We start from the raw sequence: 11,491 nt of genomic DNA on the forward strand, positions 1-11,491 counted from the left end.
CCTTGGATGTAAATGATTATACTATGCTATAGACTAAAAATAGGGAGTGAAAATTAAAAATTATATAGCTTGCCTTGTCATCTAACTCCTGACGCGCTTGAATGGGTAAACAAGTCCCAAGAGGAAAAACAAAGAACAAAAAGAACATATACGATAGCCAAAGGTCTTCTCATCTAATTAGTGTCACGAATGAATTGGACATTCACTCTACAAGGGCAGAGACTAGCCCCTGACACAATCCCTGACGTTGAGAAAGCTCGAAAGAGACAGACAATAAAACCAACAACATATAAAACGTGTACGTTTTTCCGCTCTAACGCTCCACATCATACTCTATGGCGTATTGTTCGTAATGCCAAGTAATAAGGTTGGCTAAGAAAAAAAATTGCACCATAAATATTTTTACATTCTATTTACGTATAAAAAAAATGGTTAAAAGATTGTTGGTAACATGAATGCATAAAATTAAAAGAATATAAATTAAGTTGAAAATATGTTGCTCATTTAAAGAATTAAAATCAGATTATTCCAATACGGTTAATTGATTTTCTCAGTCATCTGACGATACCATATATAGGATTCAAATAGTTTAGGCTAAGTAACTTATTGAAAAGTTAGTCAAAATAGCAATGTTAATAATTCTCGTATTGCAAGTACACTTAACAATTAAAAAGACCAGCAGGTGTGTAATGGCCCTAATTAAGAAGACTGTAAGTTTTGTAATCTCGCAGCCGAGTGTCGATACCTTTACAAAAAATCTTAGAGGAAGAGACCAAATGTTTAAGAATTTCATGATATAATGGTTTTTTTGCAACGTTGGACTTGTTTTACTCTTGTCACTAATATTCATAGCATGGTTTGCCATTCTTAGGAAATACTTGCACATCTGTAAACAAAAGTATGAATACAACTGTTAACTGAGCACCAACATTTATTTTATCCTTTCTATGCACGTGTTCCAACGTTATTTAAATGATTTGAACCAATTATATTACTTCCAGTTTTGTTCTGTTAGAAAAAAAGACAACTATTAGATAACCGCATTGCACAATTCGGAATATCAATCGTTAACTTAATGAATTTATCGACAGCGACGAGTCACGAAGTTCGTCTGAACACATGTACTATGAAAGGCGGAATACTGTGACAGTTTGACAATCAGCTGCTTATATAGGGTGGCTGGAATGGGGCGTGGAAATAAAATCATGGCGGCATGAGTCGTGCTCAGGACAATGGAAGGCAGAAACAATTCCAACGTACGATCTCACAAATGTCATCAGGTTGAGAAAATATTATTTCGTACGTGGTTTTTTCTGCAACTATGTTAACGTTGCCGAACTGAGACTAATAAAACTGCCTTTTTAGGATAGATATCGGAAATGATTTATGTACAACTTATTCGTACAACTTGATTTAATTTATACGTCAGAGTTAGGGTAATGGACTTGCATTCCACGACCCAGTACCGGATTCGGTGTGCATTATTACTCTAACTATCACAATCATTTTGAGACTGTTTCAAGCCTACTCTGATATATAATCTAAACGTAATTGTGATAGTGTTGAATTTCATACATATTATTATTATTATTTTATGCATTTTTTTAAATTCAGCTTTGCTTAAGCATTGAATCATTATTTTGTTGAAGGATATTATAGCATTGAATCATGATTTTTAGAAGTATACACTCTCATACAAGTAACTGCAGCGGTGTGTGAATACTAATTGAGTAACGCGCGTTAACTTCTTGCCTTGTCTGCAAATGTGAATTATACCTTAAATTTCCTATCTTATTCTAAGGGTAAGTTAATATTAATGGAAGCCACAAGCTTGAACTTTGATTTTCGCTTGTGATTTGCAGTTTACAGCGTTTGTGACGTCATAATAAAACTCGTCAATTTGACCTTTGACTACTTGTTGCATTTAGAGGCATTTGAAAATCACAGAATTTAATGGAAAAACACAGTAGAATGTAAATATAGTCTCATAACTGCTAGCGCGTTTTGAAAATTTGTATGCACACACCGCTGCAGTTATGAGACTATATCTTTCAAGAAATCATGATTTAATGCTTATATTTACATTTTTTAACTTCTTGCCTTGTCTGCAAATGTGATTTATCCGTCAAAATTTCTGTTTTATACTATAGGTAAGTTCAAATAATAAAAAAAACCACTGTAACAGCCACTAACGTGAACTTTGATTCTCGCTTGTGACGTTGCATTTAACAGCGTTCAACGTTTGTGACGTCATAATAAAATTAGTCATTCTAACCTTTGAGTACCCTGTGTATGTTACAGTCTTATTACTGCAGTATCTTTTCACACACTTTACATGCAAAAAATATTTGAAATGTAAATATAAGTTAACATTTATCATTACAATAATAAAATCATTAATATTAAAAAGTTGTGTTATACGTCCCCTACCGGTTTCACAGGAGGGGACTATAGCTTTTCTCTGCGTCCGTCAATCTGTCCGTTCGTCTGTCTGTCCCACTTCAGTTTTCCACACTTTTTTTCTTTATGCGTTTGGGGAATAATATGAAATTTGCTGAACAGCTTCAAAATGTCAAACTACGGATCAAGTTTACACTTTTGTAGCGCACTACTGGCTCTAAAAACCCCTGACGTATGAAAATCCCCTGTCTTCTCCTGTCATCCCCTGTGTTTTCACTGTCATCCCCTATGTGCCACTGTACAGAGCCCATGTATACCCTGTACACATCCCCTGTGTGCCACTGTAAGCCCCTGGCACCCCCGTACGCCCCTGTCATCCCCTGTAAGCCACGGTATACCCCTGTGCATGCCCCTGACATCCCCTGTACGGTCTGTACTGCTCGTTAAGTAAATAATTAGCTTTTAATTCGTATCTTTAAAAAATTATTTGCATTCATGTTTTAGACGGTGTTTGTTTTTCTTTGCATTTCTTTGCATTTCATAGAGGGCAATATTACTACAAACGTGAATAATTTCGACTCAGCATTGACACAAATCAAGATAATCTATACTTGTATACCGATAAACCGCTTATTTTATTACATGCATTTAAACAATTAACCGTGTTCTGTAATTTGTAAAAAAAAAAAAAAGTGCGTGAAATCTGCAATGTTCTGTGCCACGTAACCTGCCTTAGCTAAAGCACATAATAACACATGATCAGCACGTGCAGATAACCACACACAGATCGAAATGATGAAATGATCACCTATATTTTGACTGTTTTGCCCAGTGTAATGATGCATAGAATTACATAGTCTTTAAGAAGTTCATGTAAATCGCTGGTATTTTGGTATTTGCTGTCAGCTTTTGTTTTGGATAAATCATGAGAAAGAGAGAGAGAGAGAGTTGATTTTTTTTCTGGAAGGGGGGATTAGACCGGGGTCCATTGACACTGTTTGTATGTATATATGTGTGTGTATATATACATGTACACGTGTGTCTTTCATCTCTTTTTTCCCGATCTTGCTACCGTGCACTGCAAATTTTCAAGAAGGGCTGTGTACAGTAGCTATTATTTAATCACTGACCAAGTGAAAAAAATGTCAACATTCTCTCCTTTGAAAACTTAAGCTTCAATCAGCTAGTTGTTAATCATGTGTCATGAAGTTTTTTTATCAATTGATCTGGTGTAGAATAAAACATTGATGAATTAAAAATCAATTTGACAGCTCTAAGTTAATCTAAATAATTATCGAGAATTTGTTATAAAAATTAATTAAGATTGCATGTTTACTTATTAGGAAATTAATTCCCAGGTAAACACTATTAGTAACTTTTAGTTTTGGATCAATGCAATCTCTCTCTCTCTCTCTCTCTCTCTCTCTCTCTCTCTCTCTCATGATTATTCAGAGGTTTTTTTTTAATTTCTCAATATCTATATATACATGTATAGAAAACACATTTACATGTTCTGACCTTGGCGGCAGATTTCTGTTCACTGGCAATTAATTAACACTTTGCAGTAAAAAGAGATATGAAAATTATAGAATTTAGAATTTAATGAAATTGATTATGAGAATAATTCATCAGTTGAAATTCAATTCAAGAGTCCAATAAGCCGGTAAGAAACATACCAAGCACACATACTAAAATAATTTCTTAGGCAAACTTATATAAGGTATTGAAGCTTTATTTTGCTATTCACTGGAAATTAATAAAGGTATATCAGAGGGCACCTGTTTCAAAAACTTTAACCATCTCTAAAAATCTAAACCTCCCCCGGCATCCGAAACCTATGGCTCAGATTCAGCATTCAAGCCTGCCTGGTGCATCAGTTTCATAAGACGCAACATCCATGGAAGTCTGGTGAAGTTAGGACAAGTAGTAACTAAGATATAATCATCAGAGGGCACCTGCAACAAAAACTTTAACCTGGTCCAACAACCATAACCTCTTCCAGCATCTGAAATTTAGGACTCAGATTCAGCATCAAAGTCTTTCAAGTTCATAAGTAGGTCCAGATGCATCATCCATGCAAGTTTGTTGAAGATAGGACAAGTAAAAGCTTAGATACAGGACCTGCAACAAAAACTTTAACAAGGCCGGACGCCGACGCCGAGGGTATAGCATAAGCTCCCCCTGACTTCGTCTCGGTGAGCTAAAAATCATTGAATATATTAAGAACATGTTTGTTTTCCCCTTTCAGGTGCATATAATCCTAGGATATTACACCCATCATTCGCAACCAGTCATATCCTATATCAGAGAGACCAGGCCCAATGAAAGACAGCGTATGATATGAATGCCTTTGTAATTTTGCATTGCCTTTGTGTTTTCATTGTTCCATGAATGGAATAAAAATGTAATAAAAATTGCAACATATTATTTTTTTTTTATTTCTTTTTTGACATTCAAGAGCAAGCGCATGAATAAGAAATTTAAAATAAATAAATACATTGATATTAAACAAAGGGTAGGTAACCCCGCCCCCCCCCCCCCCCCACATGTACACACACATACACACAAAATAATACAAGAACAAAAATGAGGAAAAAAGGAAATGTATATAAATTGATTTCGCTATTAGTAATATTGAATTTGGATTAATATAATTAAAGTATCCGATACATAATTCGATCGGCTAACTTCGGCTTATGTCGTTTAAGATCGTAAAACTAAACATAACATGTAAATCTTCTCAAATTTACAAAAACACATATTATAAATTATATTCAATAAATGTTAAAAGAAATGAATTGAATATTAAATAAACAAAATTAAAAAATTAAAGGTAACGCGTACGAGAATTCTCGAGATTTTCAACTTCCGTAATGGCGCCTGTAAACAGAAGACGGAACAAACTCGGGCAGTTCAAATGTCAGCTGAGAATCAAGGCAAGGGAAAGCGAAAAAGCGAGCAACAATGTGATCGAGGAACACAATTATACATCTGCACATATGTGTTTAGGTTTTAACGGGTGTAATGTGTGTTACCCGGGCTAAATAAGTTGAATGCGGCGAGGAAAATCAGCACGAATGGTCTGATATTGAAAGGTCGACGTATTGTACAATTTAGTGTTCTCATTGAAGGTCTTTCGAACTGTGCGTAATGTTTGTGTGGTCCTTTATATCTATCTCTACAAACTGTGAAAGCATAAATGAAAGTGGGGCTTGCGGGATATTTATATGTACAGTGTACATACTGCGGTAATGTGAACAGAGTACCTTATGGGAAAAAACAGAAGAAGGTGACAGGCCAGAGAGGAATGCCTAGCTTCTGCGTAAATACAAAGCTCGGTGCAGGTAGTTATTGTTACTCATTCCTATAAAGAATAATCAACTCTCTATTGAATTTTTCCTTTGTAACTGTATATAACTCTACCTTATGCAAGCATGTATTTCTGATAAATTTATGTTTTTTTAAAGCAATGATTGATTCAGTTGGTGGTCCACAGAGAATGAACAATTTTCTTGCAACACTCAATCTACCGGTGAATCAATCTACCAACAGTTAATAATAAAAATCTGAAAGTTATGGAACGCAGGGCTGGTGAGATAATTGAGAAATTTGCAGATGAGAATATGGCAGATGAAAGTCAAAAAGCATTCAGAGATGAAATGAGGTGTGTGTATTTGTAAACATGTTGTTATTACCAAAGAAACATACTTTTAAAAAGTGTTCTGTGTTCCTAAAATTATTTTTTTTCTTTTTTTTTTTATTGTAATCTATAACATGTTTGTCAAATTTCAGAGAGGTTGCAGCACAGGAGATGGATTCAAATGCAGATTCTTTGGATAAAGAACTTGGTGTGGCAATAATTGACGATGAATTTAAAGGGTAAATATTTAAAGTTTAAGCATATAATGCTTGATTATAAAAGTTAATATTCTCTAAAAATCAAATTTAATTTTCAAAACTGATATCTTGTTTGTTTGTAGAGATCCATCACTAATTGAAAAATGTAATTCAGGAGCATTTGATCTACTGACTGAGAGGTAAATAAATCAATGAACTGTTTAAACTGTTTTCTATAATCAAGAAATAGATGAACCTATATGAGTTGTAAACATGCTTTCAGTAATAGCTCATCCCCTCAACCTCCTGCCAAAACCATGCCAGTAGAGAAACATGTTGGTGTTTACAGACCTGCATCCACCAAAACAAAAAAGACAATTATATTCCCCTCAAAGACCCGATCAGGAATGACTGTAGCAGCTGATCATGCTTGGCAAAAGAGAGGTTATGACAGCTTAACAGGTATTTTTTTCAAACTATTCCAACATTTTTATGATGCTAATGTAGATCTAGTCTGTAACAATAACATGTATATATTTGCAATAGGACACACCTTCCTGATAAGTAAAAGGAACAAAGTATTAAAGACAGTCATCAAGCATCGGTCTTGTGCAACCTGTAAATTACGGAAAAGAAATAGGCCAGGTCAGAGAATAAGGTCTCATAGATGTGTTTGGAACCACAACGGAAGTGCTAGAATGATGGAAAGTGAGGCTGGACTGCTTGCATTGAAAGAAATGTCAAGTCAAGGTACGCCAGTTGAGATTATTGAAGGGGATGGGGATAACACTCTGATTGCCCGTCTAAATAGTCAGTGTGGTCTGTCAGTTGTGAAAAGACTGGACAAAAATCATTGTGTCAAAAATATTATAAAAACTTTGTACGATCTTCGAAATTCTAAAGTAGTCAAAATATCCAATCAGATAATACAGCATTTGTCTAAGTGCATTAAATACATATTTTCAAAGAATCAAGGTGATAAAGAAGGAATGCGAGAAAATTTGGTAGCTTTGGATCTACATCAGTTTGGTGATCACAGCAAATGTCACTGGAGATTTTGTCGGTATAAACGCAAACCTAACGAAACTTATGTTATAGGAGTTTGCCATATAAGGTACCATTGCAGGATCCATTATTACGCCAGAGCCTCGATCACAATTTTGCTCCAATCATTGCCAAAAGTGCCTCATATATAGAATTAGGGTCAAGTCAGGCATGTGAGCATGCCAATAGAGAAACATGTCTGAGAGTTCCAAAACATCTCCATTATGGGGAAAGTGAGAGCTTAGACTTCAGAGTTAAAGCGACTGCAGCGTTTATTAATGAGGGTAGAAAGTATTTGTCAGAGGTAAAATGAATGTTCAATTCTTTCTGATCTGTTTGTTGATATTTCCTGTGGTACAAGTTGGAATTTTGGCAGGACTGTTCTGTTCTGCTGTTGATATTTCTTTTGGCATTAGTTGAAATTTTGACATTGTTTAATTTGCTTTGTTTTGCCGTTCTGTGTTCACTTGTGCAGACCGTGCAGATTTAGTATGTTGAAGAATTGATATTATAGACTCTCTTTATTACATCAACATGTTTACAATGATATGCAGTGATAAATGTTTGATTTGACATTGTGATGATGTTACAATTGTTTGCATTATTGTTAAAATGACACTATGACTCAAAGACAGAAAACTCAGAATATGTTGGAAAATAAAATAATTATAATTAATTCTTTAGAGATCCTAAATGTTTAAAATTGAATTCCATGAAATGTTGTGAACTCATGCATTTTCTTATTGTAATACTTTCAGACATTTGTCAGCAATGGCCTATCTCCTGGACACCTCTGTGATTCGTATGCAGAGAAGATGGATGCTGACAGAATGAAGAGAAAGGATCGGGCCAGATTACCAGAGAGAAAAAGAAGAAGACTATTTTTGAAGGAAGAGAGGTCTACCTCGAAGGGAGGAAATGAAGCAATTGAAGGATTGTCTTATCAATCTGGTTTGTCATTTGACAGTTACAGACATTTTTTTCACAATTATTTCAGTATGGACAAGTTTGTATATTATTTATACCATATCTGTTTTAGAAATTGGACTTTCTGTGAAAGAAGAGGATATAGAAAAAATTCCAGATCCTGTGCCAAAGCCCTGCTTTTCCTCCTCTTCAAATTTGAAAAACTGTTCAGCATCCAGTATTGTTATTTTAGATCTGGAAACCACTGGCCTGAGTAAATATTTTTTTCTCAAATATTTAAAAAAAAAAAAGAAAAGAAAAAAAGAAGCAAAGCTATACAACCTAATACAAATAGACTATTATCAGTATTTGCATCTATATATTTTCAGTTCAGCATGGCATTATGCCCCACATCACTCAGATAGCTGCTGTGAACAGTAATACCAAGGAGCAGTTCTCAAGATATGTGGCTCCAGACCTGCCTATTACACCAATGGCTGAAAAAGTCACCAACATTACCTGGAGTGGTGGAGTTCTTTGTTACCGTGGTGAACCCGTTGATTTTGTGAGAATAAAGACTGCACTTGTGGATTTCTTGGAGTGGTTGGAGAAATTTCCTACCGTAGTGATTGTAGCACACAATGGCCGAACATTTGATTTTCGAGTATTATGCAACGCATTTCGAAGCTGTGGTTTGAAAGATAGATTTTGCTCTAAAGTCTCAGCATTTTGTGATTCACTTACTCTCTTCAGACAGAAATTCCCAAAACTTGAAAAGTATAAGCAAGAATTTCTAGCACAGCATTTCTGTGGTCATACTTACAATGCACATAATGCTCTCGATGATGTCATCATGCTAGATGAAATCTTGCAAGTTGCACTTCTGTCTGTTTCAGACTTTAAAAAACATTCTTATAATACAGAATGCCAATTTCTTCAGGAAGAATTCAATTCTTGTAAGTCTAAAAACATCACTTCCCTTCGCCCTCTTATCGGAGAAAAAATCATGAAATCCTGCACAACAGAAAATATCGCTGGATCTGGACTAAATTTGGGACATCTGAGACTTATATTCAAGAAAAGTGGTGAAGATGGACTAGTAGATGTGTTTTCTATGAAAAATAGTTTAGGGAAACCAAGAGTTACATCAGACAAAAAAGTGTTAGGAGAATGTATTCCTGTGTGCATATTTTAGCAAATGAATTTTATTATTCGGTGTTTTTAATCCAAGTTTGAAATTTGTGTGTCTGTTTACAAGTACATGAACTGTGGAGACAAATATTTCTATTATTTATCAGCATAAAAAAAAATAAGTGAAATACATTCATTGTATTGACAATATCTTGACCAAACTTTCGAAAAAACTTGTTTTGTCAAAAAGTTGCCCATGGGTTATCTCTCTGTGAGTTGTCGTCCATGATGACCTATTTATTCTTAACTACTATAGCAGCTTTGTTGATTAAACACAAAAAATATTATAGCTTCCAGATATGTAACAGAAATAAAAATTATTCAAATCGACCAAAAATGTTATTTTTTCGTATGTCCTAAATTATGGCTTTTTTGCATATTTATACTTGCCGAAATTTTAAATGTTGAAAAAAAAAATGTTTTTTTGAAGTATTTACATGTATATGATAAAATTTTAGTTCTAATGTTTTTTATTCATTTTTGTTATAATATTAATTAAAAGTTCAGAGTTATCTCCCCTTATGAGTTATCACCCTTGTTGACCTACTTTTTGTATACCCCACAGGGTGGTCATCAATATCCAATAAAAAATTCATATGCTTTCCAGGCATCAATTTTTATTGAATTATGGATCGGATACCTTAAGAATAAATGCAACAAAAATATTTTTTTACAAAAACATATAACCTCTAAGCCAAAAATTAGGAACAGAATAGAAACAAAATTAAAGCTTTTTTTATGTCTTGAATAATAGTATTAAGTACATCATACATGTAATTATTTTCAACTTTTTAAATCAATATTTGATTAAAATAGGTCATTTGTTACCTCAAGTAATAATTTTTTTTTTCAAAATTTCATATATAAAGTTTTAAAAAATAATTAGCTATAGAGGCATTTTAATTAACTTAATCTTTATTTTTATGACCAAAGAAAGTTAAAAAAAATACGTTCTTATTTTTCTTGTTACAAAATTTTTGTGATTTTCTTAGAGAATATACTATGGCGTCTGCTAAAATGGGTAATGTAGGCACATTCTAATATCAATGGTTTTCTGTAAATCAAGGGAAAATGAACTATTGCAACTTTTCTAAGGTCATAATAGCTAGGTCCTCAATAGATCCCGAGTCAATTGAATGGTGGAAAACCAAGCAGAGGGCAAGTCAACAGGAACAATATTGGCAACACCACAGCTTAGCAAATTTAGTAACTTGGTTTCGGCTCCAAAACGCTATGATTTCTATCAGACCATCATGCATATATATACAAAAATGTACATTCCGTACAAACAATTTAGTTCAAATCTTTCAAAACTACAAAATTATTTAACGAACAACAAGTACTGGAAAAAATGCAAACATAAAGGGCGAAAAACAGCAATTTCTTCGAAAGTCCTTTTTGTCAGAGAGAGAGAGAACAAATTTGCATTCTCTACAAGACTGTGCGAGGTGTGAGGCAACCGATCCATCGTCTTCATCTCTGCACAGATCCGTAAGTAAAAGGACAGAAAATATTATGTTCAAAGCTGATGATTTGATCAATGAAATAAGTACATTGACCCCAAACAAAACTGCCAATGGGCAGCTTCAAATGATGAACATACTAGAACCTATCTTTGAGTCAAAATTTCACACCAGTCTCAAAAATGCTACCTCAAATTTTTACAGTTTGACAGAAGAAAAAAACAGGTGAGCAAAAATTTCAAGAAAAAATTAACGAGACAAGAAAAACAGGGAAAAGGTTTCCAATATGTTATCCAATGAAAATGAAATTAGCTCTTTTCTTTCATCTAGTCATTCATATAATCAAAGAGATAGGGACATACTGTCAGCGTTTTGTGAAACACCCGAAGCTGCAAGGGGTCGAAATACATTTTTCCAAATTGGTCAAATCTGGTACAAGGAAAACCGAACAACATACAGGCAAGCTCGAGAACTATGTATTTGAAAAAGAAGCATTTCAAAAATACACCATGGCATTGCCATTAGACTCTAAAGTTAGTTGGAGGGAATTATCAGTAAAATTTAACTTGAGTAACAAAAAAGGGGCGATACCTCCAAATGGTGGGCAGGTATTAGCTGAATTTGCCAAAACGTTGGGTGTAAATGTACAT

General features: G+C 34.1%; 1 protein-coding gene across 2 annotated transcripts; it reads left to right on the forward strand.

Annotated features, from left to right (window-relative positions):
• The first annotated feature begins 5,122 nt into the window (after positions 1 to 5,122).
• Positions 5,123 to 9,685, forward strand: LOC117683937 (uncharacterized). Of its 2 annotated transcripts, XM_066073637.1 has the most exons (9): positions 5,123 to 5,744; positions 5,868 to 6,064; positions 6,193 to 6,279; positions 6,381 to 6,437; positions 6,521 to 6,699; positions 6,784 to 6,987; positions 8,040 to 8,232; positions 8,321 to 8,461; positions 8,577 to 9,685. In XM_066073637.1, exons 2-7 carry the CDS (start codon positions 5,976 to 5,978, stop codon positions 8,078 to 8,080), a joined length of 657 nt encoding a protein of 218 aa, XP_065929709.1. In that variant the 5' UTR covers positions 5,123 to 5,744; positions 5,868 to 5,975; the 3' UTR covers positions 8,081 to 8,232; positions 8,321 to 8,461; positions 8,577 to 9,685. The 2 variants fall into 2 exon arrangements, with proteins under 2 accessions (XP_065929709.1, XP_065929708.1); XM_066073636.1 differs by lacking the exons at positions 5,123 to 5,744; positions 5,868 to 6,064; positions 6,193 to 6,279; ... (1 more) ...; positions 6,521 to 6,699; positions 6,784 to 6,987 and having other exon boundaries at positions 8,076 to 8,232.
• The last annotated feature ends 1,806 nt before the right edge of the window (positions 9,686 to 11,491 follow it).

This window comes from Magallana gigas, chromosome 10, assembly GCF_963853765.1.
Source record: "Magallana gigas chromosome 10, xbMagGiga1.1, whole genome shotgun sequence".
Taxonomy (NCBI): domain Eukaryota; kingdom Metazoa; phylum Mollusca; class Bivalvia; order Ostreida; family Ostreidae; genus Magallana; species Magallana gigas.

Bases quoted from the DNA above. Each gene is read 5' to 3' on its own strand.
- LOC117683937 (XM_066073636.1), top strand. From the start codon at position 8,097: ATGGATGCTGACAGAATGAAGAGAAAGGATCGGGCCAGATTACCAGAG. The intron at 8,233-8,320 runs GTTTGTCATTTG...TATCTGTTTTAG, and splicing joins AGGATTGTCTTATCAATCTG to AAATTGGACTTTCTGTGAAA. The intron at 8,462-8,576 runs GTAAATATTTTT...ATATATTTTCAG, and splicing joins TCTGGAAACCACTGGCCTGA to TTCAGCATGGCATTATGCCC.